The sequence below is a fragment of the Protopterus annectens genome, chromosome 1.part1, assembly GCF_019279795.1.
Source record: "Protopterus annectens isolate FY-2018-M chromosome 1.part1, PAN1.0, whole genome shotgun sequence".
NCBI lineage: Eukaryota > Metazoa > Chordata > Ceratodontiformes > Protopteridae > Protopterus > Protopterus annectens.
The window spans coordinates 1,476,429,359-1,476,446,672 of record NC_056726.1 but is presented as its reverse complement, the minus strand read 5'-3'; the positions used below and the strand labels follow the sequence as shown (position 1 = coordinate 1,476,446,672).

Sequence of the window (17,314 nt, the reverse complement as noted above, 5' to 3'; positions counted from 1 at the left end):
TGAAGGAAGGACACAGCTCACAGTGTCAATCCCTGTTACACAGTACATCATCACCCAGCAAGAGTAAAAGCATTGCATAACATATGATGATATCTGTGCCCCCAAGTGATACCCACCCATTGCCAAGTTTGCCTGTGGATGTCCATGTCATAAGAAAACATTCACATTGCCTCAGACTTAGTTACATATGCATGTCTATCAATATACTGCCTGCACATTATTTTGTCTACTTTTTAACAAGTAGGCTAATTTATTTCACCAGTTATTTCTGATAATTTCATTCTGTATCTAAACCATGCAGCAAATCAGATTAATACCATTGGAATCTACCTATCTCCCTTTAATAACTTAAACCTATAAGGCAAAAAAAGCATAACAAAGTGCTTAGGGTGTTGTGTTGTTGTTTTTTTATTATCAAAGGAACACTGAGGCTAAAATTGCCTATTTTACTTGGAATGTGGTTATTTTATAAGCTGATGTCATGCATCGCATCACCTGTTATGTATGAAGGAGTTTGGGGTTAAAAACATGGAAGCTGAAGACCTGCAGTCTGTTGACAGTAGCCAAGAGAAGTAAAGTCTACAAATCTGTAACTGTTTTCTTCATGTCTGCACCATTCAGTTGTACTTTGTGGGTTCTGTATCAATTGTTTTATATAGCAACCTTTATGTAAAGATCAGATACTTCTGTAACTATTATACTTATCGTTTAATTTGTCCTGCAACACTGCAGAAGAATTTTTTTTTCTTAGTGGTGGTAGTTTATAGTGTTTTAATTGACTTTTTGGAAAAGGTTCGAAACAGGCAAACCATATTTTATACATTTTAATTGATGGCGACCGAGTAAGCATGATATTGTGTATGCTGTTTGCTTAATAAATAGGTATTAAGTTATGGTCAGTATTTCTACTTTGGCCAAGCTGCTCATTCTCTCTGAAGAATTTGTGAGTAAGGAAAATGGATTAAAAACATGCCATAAGCCCATGATAGGTATGCTTTGCAGAAAGGGTTGTCACAACTGAGAGAAACAGGAGGCACACAAATATTTTCTGTCCTTTGATAAATGTTTTCATGTCAAATAAAATATGCAGCAATCTTAAAAGGATGTCTGTTAAGTGAGGCAATTCTCAAAGTTATTCCTTCCCACAATTTTGTGTAGGTGTTGTCCCAGCACCAGTGTTATTTGAAACCCCCTCACTAACAGCAAGGTGCATAAATTAAGACACTTACGTTGCCAAAGCACTCGAGAGTCCACACACCTTGTTTATTCAGCAGTCTTGGATTTGTTGGTAGGTTGTCCAGCCCACAAAGCTACTGCAGCCATAGTAACCAGAACAGATGAAGCAGAACACACACACATAGGTATACACAAAAACGCATGCAACTCACATTAGAAAGTTAGTGACGCTCTCGAACACCACAGACAGCAACACAATGCTGCTGGCAGACATTTGTGCATGAATTAATCCTGACATCATATTTCAGAGTTCATTGGTGGGCAACTTTATGTAAAAATCTACAGTTTGGTTGGACAGAAACAGAATGACCTCTACTTTGGAGAATGCTATTCCGCATGCTAAAAATGTAGTTATCTACAGAAATGGGGATCCCTTCTTCACTGGGCGGAAACTAGTAGTGAATCAACGTCAATTCCTAACCTTTGAGGCTTTTCTGAATGAAGTCACCAGTGACATTCAGGCACCTGTTGCTGTGAGGAACCTTTACACCCCAAAACATGGCCACAAAGTGCAGGAATTAGAAGAACTCCAGAATGGGTGTCACTATGTAGCAGGTGGCTTTGAAAAGTTTAAGAAAGTTGAGTAAGTTCTGCTTTTATAGTGTATATTGATCTTTCTTTTTCCAAAAATGCAACCAGCAGTTAGTAGAGTAGACAAGCATAACTGTGTATCTCGAAGTAACCATTGCTTTTGATAAAATAGGAAGTAGTTGTTTTAAACAGAAGCTCCTCGACTCATTTTAACAAGAAATATCTGTTAGTTTTTTCTAATGGTATCAGCATTAAATGTAATCAGTTAGATGACTAATCACAGTGAACTGAAATCTTCCTGGTTTAATTTCTGTTATGTAAGACATTGTCTTTCTCAGACCTAGTGAGTGAAGATGGTATTCAGTGACTTAATTGGGACTAGTACATATAATCTGATGAAGCATTTTGATGGTCAAAAGATTAAAAGAAGTGTAAAGAAGCATATTTTTACAGGAAGGGTGGTGAATGTCTAAAATGTGTTTTCAGCCTTGGTTATAGATATAGGCACATCAGAAGGGATCAAAACTAGTAAAGAATAATCTAGCAAATCAGAAAAATGACTCTTCTTTCGCCTGAAATATTTCTTGTATTACTATTATCATATTATCACTGCTGTTTTCTTACCTCCCTGTAGTAAACCTTTATATATAGGCCTTACCTCCTGTCAAACAGCTCTTGTATTATATTGTCATCATAGGCAAACTGGTATATTTCACTATTAACATACTTTTGTTACTCCGTAGCCATCATGTTAACTGGAAGTCACTAATCCCTCACTTGTCACCTGTCATCGTAGTTCTCATGTGCCCACTGTGTATCATTTGTCATCGCACTTTCGACCTTTCGTTTATTTACACTTGATATTCTACCATCTTTGTTTGTTTTATTTTTGGTAACAGTGGAGCAAAGGTGAGAGCCTTCAAGAAGAACTTAGTCATAGTTAACTGACTTGCTCAGGGTAACACTATAAGTGGAGGCTGTCAAAATCAAACCTTGATCCTAAAAATGTTATATCTTCATAGTGCCTTTCTTTAGTAAATAGATGCTGCCAATCAGTTTGCAACCTAAAACTATAAGTAATTCTGCATACAAAAAATGCCTTTCAGTAGTCTGTTGCTTCATTGTCAGCACTGAATCTTTCATTATTAACTCTTTCTGTTTATGTAGCTGATAATATTTACCAGTAAACATCCAGGCTCAAAGGTCTGACTGAAGTTCTAACTAAATCATAAATCTGATAAGCAATTGCACTTAAACATGGAGCTGAATGTATGGATTTGCGTTATGAGCAGGATGCACGGGCTTCACAATACTTGTCTACTTTTAATTTTGTGATGCTACCACTTCAGTCTTTGCAGTCAATTTAATACTGTGATAACAGAAGTAAACTTGTCAGTTGGGCTCCATATTAGAAATATATTCCCTGTATCATAGTAGTACAAAATCTGTTTAACGTTTCTTCACAATAGTAACTGAATCTATTTGTGATGATCTAGACAGCTGACTGAAATTTCTATTTTTAGGCTTCTGTATCCTACACTTGTTCACTTGTTCCACAAGTTGTGTTTTTTAGCTTGTATCACTACGTGCCTTACCATATTAATGGTTCATTTAATCGGGGAACCATTGGCCATGATCTGTCCTTTGTTTCTCAAAAGTCATATCTGATCTTTGCTTGAAAGGGAAAGCTGTATTCTTCCTCCCTATGCTTTGTTTAAAATATTTCATATTTATATAGTTTTTTCCCCACCATGCCTGCCAACTAAGAATCCCCCTCTTCATATGGATCTTGAGTCCATTAATTCTACTTTACTGAGTATTCCTATCAGGAAGGGAGAAGGTCAACTGACTGGAGGGCCATCATTTAGTTGGGTTGTGCTATCGCTGATGTCCTTTTAATGAGGGCATTTCTAATTATGCTCTTAAATCCTATCTCTGGTGGCTAAAATGAGGACCAGCATCATCTTCTTGTAAGCTGTGGGCATCCACCAATGCAATATTACAGCTATCGTCACCAGCTTGTGGCTAACAAGCCAACATCCCCAGTCCTGGCCATTTCACTGCTGGGCATACCTTCACATACATGGTAGTGACAGCTGACCAGAATCACCTCTCTTTTCCACAGAATGGATGAACCAGCATTGGCCGCACACACCTATCCTCTCCTGTGACTTCCAGCACTTGAGCCACTGCTCAGACTTGAATTGTTTGAGCCATAGTCAGAGTTTTACCTGTTAGGTGTCGATGGCATGGAGCCAGAGCCACTTTGGTTACAGTTTAGCACTGGTAAATATATTTATTGACCTAAATGTCTTGCTTTTTCAAATGTTGGACTATGAGTCCATGGTCAAGTTGATATTTTATGCAAATGAATGCAGCAAGAAGCACCAATAGCAGCCCTTCCTTTGCTCATTTCTTTTCCAGACTGTTGGATCTCTTGATAAAATTGTCGCTCACTTTCATAATGTTGTTTAATGATGTACCAAATCTTTTCTTGACAGTCCTTAAATCCTTAGTTTTTCCTCCTCTGCTATTTTTGTGTCTTAGCTTCAATATAGTCATGTAAAGCATTTCAGTTTGGCAGTACAATCCAGTGGATTAAGGCTGTGAACTACTTCAGCATGTAGAACTAAGTCTGAGTTTCTTTTCATTTTGATAACTTGGTAAGCAGAATGGTCAAGAGAGCCTTTTCAGGAATCAGCAATGACCCAGGCCACTGTGGCATCAAAACATACAATGTATATAAGTCAATAAAACATCTGTGAATAGTGTTGAAATACATTATGCAGCACATATGCCATTATACCAATACAAACTGTGTAATTTAAAAAAATGCTAGTAATCTACTATAGAGTAAGTGTACCATTTTAGTGTTACAAATAGTATAATTCAAAAAATATGCTGATAAACATTGGTATGATAGATTCATAACGCAGAGTATCCCTCACTTGTGGAACAAACTTCTACTACATGTCATACAAAATAGCCCATTGCCACCTTCAAGATAAACCTAGATAATTGCATGGGCAGCCTCAAATTTCCCCCATCTTTCTTATCTTGCCCTCCTTGGGCTAGAGAAAACTTTTGAATATTTTTTGGCTAGGTTTGAAATGATCTACAGATTAATTGCCTACTACTTACCTATGAACTTGTGAATGTATAAACAAACACGGTTTACTATCAAAATGTGGAAATGCAGTTAATCAAATATGGGTTGTTCGAATGTGTGTTCTACCAACGTCCGTAATGTTGAACTGAAAATATTTGAATACATATTGAGTACACATTCGCTAATATGAAGTTGGCATTTTGAATTGAGATCGCTGTACAGTGTGGATCAGGAAATTTTTCCTTTTTCTCACCATAGAGCTAGTATATGCAGGGGGTGTTAACGGTAACACAAACTTTTGACATTGGAAGTCCCAATATTTCAATGTCGATTGGTTACTATTTCTACATTTTGTTAATTCAGTATTATCAAAGTCAGATAAACAATTTGGTAATTTTGTAAAAAACTGTTTTAAGTTTCAACATTTTGAGAGTAAACCAACAAACATTCATACATACATGCTAAAAACAAACATTACTGCATAATTCAAAAATATGCTGATAAGCACTCATACATGTATTTGTGATACTTATATATTTGCATAGTTACCATAGACTCATTATGTTTTTGTATAGGACCAAAAGGAGGCTATTACATTTTTGATGGAAATAATAAGTTATGTAAAACATCTGATGGACTCAGAAGCTGACAGCATATACTAATCTGCAGGTTTGCACTTTAAAATGATCCCTGAGGGTAGGTTCAATTGTTGACATTTACAATTGAGAAAACATGACATACTTGTTGCTACCTTTACCTTTAACCATTATTTTTACATCATGTGAAGGTAGAGTTCTTTCTGGGGTGCTGCTTTAGTTTAGATTTAAAGAGCTCTAGTATGTCTGACTCTTCTATAATGTAATTCTGCACAAGGCATTTCCGTAGCTTGCAGTTCCTGTGCCAGCCGATCTAAAGATGTACTTTCACTTTCCCCAGGTATTCTTAACCAGATTACTGCTCTAATCAGGGGAAGATAAACGGTGTTTGCACCCTACACACACACGCACGCACACACACACGCATGCACACACACGCACACACACACACCCACACACACCCACACACACACACACACACACATACCAATTTGCCTAAATTCCTTCCTAAACTGCAAGTAGCTGACTCAAGTTCATAGGTTCATAGGTAGGTACTAGGCTATCGGCCCAAGGGCCTGAGTAAGCCTAGCCAACAAGGTTCCCTGGCTTATGCCACCCAAAAAAGTTAATTTCCTGTGCCCCTGTTGAGCAGAGTCACAGAAGTGATTCCTGGGGTGTATTTCCTATTTCCCATCCACTCATCAAAAATTTTCTTGAAGAGTGCTAATGAAGAAATTTGCTTGACATAGATGGGTAGCTTGTTCCAGAGTATAGCAAGTCTCTGGGACAGGAATCTATCCCTCCAGCGTGTCCTGTTCATTGTGGTAACAAGGTTTAGGTCCCTAGAGCGTGTAGCTCGGAAGGATTAGGATTTCTTTAGGTGTAGCATGTCCAACAGCTCTGGGTTTAACATAGCTTTATATGTTAGGCAGAGATCACCTCAGAGTAGGCGATATGCTATAGAGTAAAGCTGGAGTTTTTTGAGGCAGTCAGAGTAGGGCATCTGTTTGAGGCCAGTAATCCTCTCTGTGAGGTTCTTCTGTGGCCTTTCCAGCTGCTGCAGATGTCTTGTGAGGTACATTCCAAAAGGAGCGTTGTACTCTATAATGGGTCTAATGAGTGCCGAGTAGAGGGGAACAATTACCTCTTTTTTCCTGGATGAGAACCCTTTCGTGATGAGGTGTGCCATGTAGAAAGATTTCCTGACTACTGTGGCGATATGATTATTAAATAACATTTCCTCTTACTGTGAACTGTAACTGTTTTGTGTCTGTTCTACATTCTTCAACTGCCCACTGCATCCTTAGGAAAGGTGTTACAGGCATCCTCTTCTGTGTGTAAACATGTCCTCTCATTACTTGTTAGCATTTTCAAACATACACAAATCTATGTTTTAAGTTATGCATCCTCACTCACTGCTCTCCAGGATTGTCTTGATTTTCTCGCAGCTCTCAAGCTTTCTACTTTTTCCTGTTTTTAACTGATTTTGCATTTAAACTGTGCATGAATTCTGCTGCCCTGCAGTTGTTTTATTCCTGTTATTAACTGCCAGATTCATGTGTAGGATTAGTACTTTAATACAAGAGTATAAGAATAAGCTGCTAACAACTCATTGACACGTGGAGTTAACAACGACAACGTGCAGTGATTTGTAAACGAACTAGTGAATGGCAGTTAATACAGATACATAACCAACTCATTGAGACGTGGAGTTAACAATGATAACGTGCAGTGATTTGTAAACGAACTGTTGAATGGCAGTTAATACAGATACATAACCGAAATAAGTAACTGTTTAGAAGCACAAATACCTGTATATATACACACACACACACAAACCTCAGTATTCCTTGTATATATGGACTGGCAAAAGTGTGGCTTAATGAAAAGCCTGATTAAGTATGCTGACCACCTTAAGTGTGAACTAATGAAAAATGCAGGAGTTCATCATTTGTGACTGATGTGTTTGGTGTTGTTTTAACTGTGGCATGTCATTTTTTGTTCTGCATATTTATGGTAAATTCATTAATTTATATAAACCACAAACTGAAGAATGAAGCAAAAGGACAACAAGCCAGGTATCCACAAAAATTTAGTATAGGCGTCTTCAAGGAGTAACATCTTACACAAAAAACACACACCTTAAATACACCTCATAATAAAACGATCAACACTTCATTATCTAATTAAATAAGGTATCTCCAGTTACATTCCTCATTTAACCCTTTTGGAGCTAAAGTCTCAAATTTTAAAATATAAATAGATTCTTTAAACAGCAAAAGTTTTTTCAAAAGCACTTTATTAAACTGTGAGACACATATTTTTCCTAAAACAGTACCCTGTAATCCCCTACTATCCCCACCATGAAAATTCTTAAAATGTGTAGCAACAGAACTCCTTTCTGTTATTAATATCTCTCACATGTTCTAACATTTGTGTTTTAAAAGACCTTTTTGTTTTTCCTACATAAAACTTGTCACAAAGACATCTCAGGGCATAAACAATGCCCTCTGTATTATAACTATATTGCCCACGCACTCTAAAATGAATACCATTAATTTTAGAAAATTCCTTTACTACAAATTTACAAGCTTTGCATCTACCACAACTGGTAGTGCCATAATAAATTTGCACCTGTAATATATTCATAGTGGGGATACAAAAACGTCCTCTAACTATAATTTTTTTTATATTGATCCCTTTCCTATAGGTAATAGCAAGTCCACTCCTTAACCACTCAGAACTATTTCTTAATAAGTCCAATATAATTTTACCAGTTGTATTACCTTGAAGCTGAAACAATTATACGTGGCATCAAAATAAATACTATCATCATCTTCTCATATGTGGCTCTCTTTCTCCATTGCACTCTTCTTATATACTCTGTTTATTCTATTCTCTCATACTAGAAATTTTTGCCAACAATTATTTAATAGTTCTTGGTCGTAACCTCTAGTCTTAAACATATCTATGGTCTTCTCCAACTCTTTCCTAAAGTCTTCCATATTATTACATAATTTATATAGCTGCAGAAACTCTCCATAAGGGATAGACTGAATAGTATGAGAGGGATGACAACTACGGCCATGAAAGAATTGTGTACCTTGTTCAAATTTCCTATGCACTGTAGATTTTATACTACTTCCCTCTGTAATCTCTACTCAATCTTCTTCTGGCTTTTCCCGGTTAGGGGTCACTACAGCAGAACTCCAGTCCGCTAATGAATGGCAGTATATTTTTATGGTGCCGAGGTGCCAGCCCAACACCCAACCTTCAACGAAGGCACGCCCATTCACGCATGTCTTTCGCACACCACTTGATCACGGGGAGGACATGCAGACTCCACAAAGAAGGCGCTCCAGCCGAGAATCGAACAGGAGAACCTCTTGCTGTGAGGCGACAATGCTACCGTTGCACCATCGCGGCTTCTATGGCATCCAAAAAAGAGACTCTAGTCCGTATCTTTATACCATCAAACTTTAATTGAAATCTATTTGCTTGTATCTCCACCAAAAATTCCTCTACCAGTCCATGTCTCCCTTGAACTAGGAAAATGAGATCATCAATAAATCTATAATATCTGATAACATGCTTCTGGAAATATTGAGTTCTACACAGACACTCAACTTCAAAAAGACCCATACTGAGATTAGCATAAGTAGGGGCAAAGGCTGCCCCCATAGCCGTCTCCTGTTTTTGATGGTACAAAGTATTATTAAATTCAAACATTTTTTAGTTAGACAGAAATATATAAGTTCTACAATATATTCCGTCATAGAGCCATTTCCCATGAAAAAAACTCAGAGCATCTACTCCAAATTCATGACTAATACTTGTATAGAGACTCTTCACATGCAGTGTGACCCAATACATATTTTGGTTCCACTGGATGTTATTTATTTTCTCTAAGAAATCAAAAATATGCTGTACATATGATGGAAGAATGCATACCTTAGGAAATAGATAGCTGTGTAAAAACTGACCAATCTTATTCAAAACATTTTAGAAAAAATATGTGTCTCACAGTTTGATAAAATGTTTTTTTAAAAAAAACTTTTGTTGTTTAAAGAATCTATTTATATTTTAAAATTTGAGACTTTAGCTCCGAAAGGGTTAAATGAGGAATGTAACTGGAGATACCTTATTTAATTAGATAATGAAGTGTTGATTGTTTTATTATGGGGTGTATTTAAGGTGTGTGTTTTTTGTGTACAATGTTACTCCTTGAAGGCTTTGGCCGAGACGTCAGAGTATATTATGTTTTTGTGGATATGTGGCTTGTTGTTCTTTTGTTAAATTCATTTGTTAATACAGACAGTTTTTAGCCACAACTGTAGAAGGAGGTAGTACAGAGAAAAGTGAGGAGGAAATGCAATGTCAGGTAATGTACATGTCCCTCCTTCACTGCAGTCTTATAAAGTACAAGAGAAAAAATGCATCTGAAATGCTGCTGCATTACAAAGTAATTCACTTCTGCTCAATATGAGAGAGAAATAGAAATACTGCAGTAGCTTATTAATGATCTGCAGAAAAAACGGCAAGCAGCTCCAACAGAAAAAACTCAGAAAGCCGTAACCAGTGACACGAGTAATTGTAAAAATATAAAAACTTTACTTTACTGAAATAAAACACAAATCCAAATGACTTAAGCGCTTTTCGTCAGGTCTAGTGCCTGACTTCTTCAGAGTCTCACTCATTGTAGCAACATTTACATTTATATATTAATTGCATAATTAGAAAATTGGAAAATTACGAAGTTTAACAATGAGAAGCTGCTTTACATCATTATCCATTTAAAATTATTAAAGAGTGAGTAACCAAACTCAAAATGTGGGTAGTGGTTTTACATATAGACATAAGTAGTGTATATGTTTAAAATATACAAGATGAAATGGGTCCACAAATGGTAATGTATTAAAATAAAATAAAATAAACGTAACTGTAAACCTTCACAAACCAAAAATAATTATACAAAATTATAATAATGCAACAAAGTGTTCTTTACCTTTGTAAACTCCTCAGTTTCAACAAACTGGAGATTGAACAAGTGTCATTTAAACCTGGGTAGCAATACGCATACAGCCTCACCTGCCACCGTAATTCAGCTTCCTCTAACTGCAAAGATCTTGGACCACCCCTGTGATTAACTGGGATGTGATCAATAGCCATAAATTTAAAATTGTGGTTCACTCAAACTTGATTTGAGACACTTAAACTTGGATAAACCATACAGGTATGGTAGTAACAACACTTCCAAGGAGGACATGGAGTGTATACAATTCCTTGGTACTCAAAACTTACGGTTTTGTAAACCGGACAAGGGGGGAGGATTAGTAGTGTTCACTACAGACGACTATGAGAAGCGAATGTATGATGTATTGAATTCTGATAGATATGACCTTAGTTCTAGGTCAGAGGTTAATGGAGCTTACAAATTAATCAAGGACACCATTGAGGATTTACTTATAGAGAGTAGAATTGACTCTAAGACACATGCATACCTATCTACATCTTACCCCAGGTATGCATGTGTTTTTGGTATTCCGAAAATACATAAAAGCATAGATAATCCACCGTTTAGACTCTTAGTGGATAGTAGGGGAACTCCTACTTACACATGTGCAAAATTAATTGACAATATTCTACAGAAATATGTCCATATGGAACACCAGATTTGCAAGGACTCCTGGTCGTTCTTGGATACAGTGAGAGCCATTGAGTTTGATACTGAGGCAAATTTTGTAACAATAGATGTCAAGGACTTGTATAGTAGTATACCTCAAGATATAGCATTGGAGTGGGTTTGTTACATGATGAAAAAGCATGACGCACCGTACAGGGAGATTTATCTAGTCACCCTGTTAGGGGACTTGATTTTGTCGTATAACTTTTTTATTTTTGGGGAGGAATTCTATAAACAAAAAGTGGGTGTAGCTATGGGATCCCCATGTGGTGGCAGCATAGCAAATTTGGTTATGGCCTATTGGGAGTCCCACTACGTTTTTTCACAGTTAAACCCACACATTGAATCTTTCGTACTATACACTAGGTTCCTGGATGACATCTTTGTACTTGTGAAGGCAGGTGAGAGTGAAGTAAAAAGGATGGTCCAGTATTTCAATCAATGTACCACCTTTTTACAATTCGCACATACATTCTCAACTGAAAATATTGCTTACTTAGATGTTAGGTTATGTAAGGACTTAACACTCAACTGTTTCACTGCCAAAATCCACCGGAAAGAAACATATTCAAACACCTTTTTACACTTTACCAGCTGTCACCCATTTTTCCAAAAAAGATCAGTTGTCAAAGGACAGCTGGTCCGTGCTGCTAGAATGGTTTCGCTGGATAGTGATTTTCATACTGAATGTTTAATTTTAAAAAATATGTTTCTTGCCCGTGGATACCCTATTGACTTGTTGGATGAACTAATACAAGAGGTAACTGATAAAAGATGTCAACACATCTATTTTCCATTATTGCCAAGTACTATTAACAACGTTAGCAACACCTTTACGGGCTCTGTTACCAATTTATGGCCCAACTTGACCAACGATATTGGTGTGATAGATGGGCATGATACACCAGTAAATCTAACTTTACCACTTGTAGCATTGGCTGATGAGACCTGCAAACCAACTTTTATTACAACATTCAGTAAAGGCAGTGGATCATGTATAGACATTATATTTAAGAACTGGGAATTGTTTAGAGCGTACCCTGACATTTATGAAAAAATAGGTTCTTGCCCCAAGATTGTATACAAGAAAGGAAGGAATTTAAAAAACATGTTGGAATTCAAGGAAACATGCTACAAGTCGAATGTAGGCATGCATAAGTGTCAGAATTGTAACTTTTGCAAGCATGTTGAGGAGGGTACACAATTCTGCATAAATAACCATACATATAGAATAGATTTTAAATTAAATTGTAACTCTTGTTACGTGGTTTACTTAGCTAGATGTAAACAATGCTCGGCCTTCTATATTGGGAAAACCATTAGAAGAATGAGAGAGCGTATATATGAGCATTTATACGCAATTAAAACATCAAAAATGGAAAACGCTCTAGCAAAACATACTGTTATTAATGTGAACCACAATTTTAAATTTATGGCTATTGATCACATCCCAGTTAATCACAGGGGTGGTCCAAGATCTTTACAGTTAGAGGAAGCTGAATTACGGTGGCAGGTGAGGCTGTATGCGTATTGCTACCCAGGTTTAAATGACACTTGTTCAATCTCCAGTTTGTTGAAACTGAGGAGTTTACAAAGGTAAAGAACACTTTGTTGCATTATTATAATTTTGTATAATTATTTTTGGTTTGTGAAGGTTTACAGTTACGTTTATTTTATTTTATTTTAATACATTACCATTTGTGGACCCATTTCATCTTGTATATTTTAAACATATACACTACTTATGTCTATATGTAAAACCACTACCCACATTTTGAGTTTGGTTACTCACTCTTTAATAATTTTAAATGGATAATGATGTAAATCAGGTTCTCATTGTTAAACTTCGTAATTTTCCAATTTTCTAATTATGCAATTTATATATAAATGTAAATGTTGCTACAATGAGTGAGACTCTGAAGAAGTCAGGCACTAGACCTGGCGAAAAGCGCTTAAGTCATTTGGATTTGTGTTTTATTTCAGTAAAGTAAAGTTTTTATATTTTTACAATTACTCGTGTCACTGGTTACGGCTTTCTGAGTTTTTTTTATTAATGATCTGTTTAATTTCTGGAGGAACATGAAGATGTTTCATGGACATACCTGAGAAGTCCTTTTCACTTAGATTGATTACAGGAATTTTTGACACACTTCTTTTTTGGCGTGTTTCTCCTTCATTCATTTTTCACAAAGTAACAGCATTGGTGCTACACAGCTTTGAATACCCATATGGTTTGTTAGAAAAGAAAATTATATATTATATTTACTATGTTCATAGATTAGTACTAGGTAACTGTCTTTGTGGGCCATTTTTAAGCCTAGCCAATTACCCCATGGGAGAATCAAACCCTGCACCTTTGGTTTATAAGGCAAATACCTTAACCATTATGCCAACCTCCCACCCCTAGACACAAACACTTTTACATGCATTCTGGAAGATTCAGAGACATGCTATGCTTGATGCAGACACATTCTGTTGAGATACCGGTAGCAGGCAGACCTGTAAGAATGAGAACAGGAGGCTGGTGGTTGGCATCTGGCAGTCTGCTGTATAGAAGATATTTTAAAGATAGGATTCACCTGTGTTCCCACAAGCACAGTACACAATGCTGCGTGTGGTACCCGGAATCTGATAGAACAGTGTGGCATTGCAGGAATGACCGGTTATAAAATCTCACAGCATGCAGGCTCCCTTAGCAACAAACTACTCCATCCACTACCATTAACAAAATGCTTTGAGGCTACAGCACACAGACTACATGTCCATACAATGCCAAGACTAGAGCTGCTGGGATAAAGACAGAAACAGGGTATTAGGATTGTCATGTGTACATAAGTGTGTGTGTGTGTGTGTGTGTGTGTGTGTGTGTGTGTGTGTGTGTGTGTGTGTGTGTGTGTGTGTGTGTTAGTGTACACAAACTCAGATGCTCCTATGTGTTTGTGTGTTAACTGTTGTTTATTTTATAGTATCAGCTTCCATGCTGTTTAGACACACGTGCATATATTTGCGCAGGATGCTAGGTGGGAACATATGTAGACAGTAATCTGGCCTTTGACCAACATGTGGCCAAGGTAGTAAGAAAATCGTTCTATGTCACCCAATTTATAAGTAAGGGTATGCCATCCAGCCCAAAGGAAGTTATAGTGCCACTTTATTAGGCCCTTATCATATCCATCATTGAGTACAATGCCCGCTTTTGCATGTACCTGACCAGACATATGCAGCCATTGGAACATCTGCAAAGTTCTTCATAGTCGCATTTAAACATACTCACTGCTTCAATGTGTTTGTCATCGCAGACATAACACCTAAAATTCATTGTTGTGGTGTTACATCTAGTTTTGTAGATGGTCATAGATTCTATCCATAGGCCATTTAACAAGAAGACTTTGAACATTCTTGTTTACATTAACCAGTCTTATGCTCAAAGGAAATGATGTCCATAATCTAGAAATGCTGATGTTAAAATAATTTATTTTAATCTCTCTCTTACTCACAGTTAGATTTCTACAAGTGGTCATTATTTTGAATAGAATATAGGCTACCTAAGAAGGAAATATTCACTCTGTTGGCAAATGAGTTACTTTTTAAACATCTGATGACCATAATCATATCTTCATGAAACAAGATGTATGTGATTACACACAGTTATACTTTATTTTGTCTTCAGAATATGTATAGCATAACAACCAGCAAGTTCTTTTCGTATAAAATTTGTGGAGCAATTGCAGCCTTCTTGTCTGTTCATAGGTGAATACTAGGTTAACTGAAGGGCCATTTTAACCCTAGCCAATAACCAAAGGTCAGAGTCAAACATTACACCTTATGTCTATGAGATAAAACCTTAAACTTTATGCCAAACCAACACCTGTTGAGACAGTGCAGTTGTGTAAGTTGAACTTACCATAACAGTAGATGATCAAATGATCAACTGCTGCAGAAGTCTTGGCTATATGGGTTAAATGTTGCCAAGAATATAATGACTGGACAGCTAACAAAGCTTCAGGGCACCTTCCACACACCCAAACTGTAAAGCAGCTCAAGCTGAGCTGATTAAAAGACAAGTCTGGGTGTGAAGCCATTCAAAACTTTCCTGCCAGCAGAAAGAGGGAGGTTGAGCTCTGAAGGGACTATGTTAGGAAAAACAAAACATAAATGTCCACACCCTGACATAAAAAAACACACTAAAAAAGGGGGGATGGAGGAAGGGAGTAGCCATTGCAGCAGTGATCATTACAATGCCTACTGTTATTGTACGTTCAGCTTACACAACTGTACAGTATTTGCGGTATTGATCACTGCTGCAGCAGCCTTTGCTATATGGGTAGATTACATACTGCCAATCATTAGCGGACTGGAGTTCTGCTGTGGCGACCCCTAAACCCGAAAGAAGAACAACATCGGCTAATTACATTTGGGAGGTGAAAGAAGAATAATCCAGGAACCCCTGGTGAATGTCAAAGCAAAGCTCCATCTGGACCTACAGAAGAAATCAAGCTTATAGTTCTTTGTAAAACTATAGAGAGAGGACAAAGTAGCAGATTCTAGAGTGTTTCTAGAATCCAAACCTTTCTAAAAAGCCTTTGATGAAGCCAAGACCCTGGTAGAGAGGGCCTTGACCCTGCCTAGAATAGATTTGTTAAGGCAAGTATAACAAAAGGTAATATCCTTAGATAACCATTTGGAAATAATCTGTTTTGACATAGGTTATCCCTTCTTACTTTCACAAGAAATAAACAATTGCTCCAAAGATCTGAAAGATTCAATTCTGCCAAGACAGTACCTGAGTTGTTTGTGGACATCCAAGGTATGGAACATCCTTTCTCCCTCAGTTTTAGATTCAGTGAAGAAAACATGGAGATGGAATCGTTTAGTTTAAAGTAAACTTGGATATCAGTTTAGGCATAAAATAAAGATTAGTTTTCAAAGAAAATGTGTACCTGTGGAAAATGAGGTACGGTTCACTCACCATAAGAGCTTGCAACTCAGATACCATTCTTGCAGAGGTCAGAGCAATCAGTAAAGCTGTTTTCCATGTTACGAACTTCAAGTCAGCCAGATTTGCTGGTTCAAATGCAGCAAGTGTTAGATTCTCTAACACAAAAATTAAGATCCCAAGGAGGGGGCACTGGTTTACCTGGAGGCCTCTTATGTAAAACCACTTTCAAGAACATTTTGACATGAGACTGCCTTAAAGGAGAAGGATCTATGGGCAGACATGCTGAAATGGCTGATAAATGAACCTTGATAGAGGAATACGAAAGGTCATAGGATAGTAACGCACACAAATATTGTAAAACTAGAGAATGACTAGCCCTGATTACATGCTGGGTATCTTGTTGGCACCAACCAGAAAACCTTTTCCCTTCACTAATATATGATTTTCTAGTATCAGGCTTTCTTGCCTCCATTGGTATATACTGCACATCCTCAGTAAATAGGTGAATGAATGGAATTAAGACCTTATCCAGGCAGTCAATTGAAAATGACTGATGTTTGAGTGTATCAAACATCCCTGTTCTTGTGTGAGTAGGTCCAGTCTTTGAGGAAGCTTGTGGTAATTGCCCCTCGTCATTACCAAAAGAAGGGAGAACCACAGTTACCTAGGTCAGAAGGCAGTCACCACAATGATCTTTGGAGATTCTTTCTGAATCTTCAGAAGTACCCTGAATAGTAGTGGAAAGTGTGGAAAAGCATAAAGAAACATTCGTGCCCAAAGAAAAGAAAAAGTCATCTGTCTTCCATGCCTTCTTGGACAGAGTTCTGGAGCACAATCTTGCCAGTTGATTGTTCAAAGAGGAGGCAAAAAGATCTACTTGAGGAACTCCCCACAGATGGGTCAAATGTTAGAAGATCCCTGATCTAGTTTCCATTCATGAGGGTCTGCCTTTGTCCTGCTCAGCTTGTCTGACACACAGTTTTGCTCTGATAGAATGTAGGATGTTTGTAGAGTGAGACTGTGCTGTGAAGGTATATCCTAAGCTGAGAATGCTAGTCTGCAAAAGGGGTACGACCTCGTTCCCCACTTGCTTGTCGATATACCACACAACTATGTTATTGTGTGAAACTACTTTGAAGAAGTCCCAGAGGCCAAACATTTTTCAGAGAGTTGAGTGTTTTGTAAAGGACAAGCACGTTTTAGATATTTGTGTGCTTGTG

The 17,314-nt window shown here is 37.3% G+C and overlaps 1 protein-coding gene across 2 annotated transcripts in view; it reads left to right on the top strand.

Moving 5' to 3' along the window:
• Positions 1–1,374: 1,374 nt before the first annotated feature.
• DCDC2B (doublecortin domain containing 2B) overlaps positions 1,375–17,314 on the top strand; it is a 722,606-nt gene continuing 706,666 nt past the window's right edge. For both annotated transcript variants that reach the window (XM_044082560.1, XM_044082551.1), the window contains exon 1: positions 1,375–1,819. In XM_044082560.1, the coding sequence (XP_043938495.1) occupies positions 1,542–1,819 (278 nt within the window). In that variant the 5' untranslated portion in view covers positions 1,375–1,541. The remainder of the gene's footprint in view (positions 1,820–17,314) is intronic.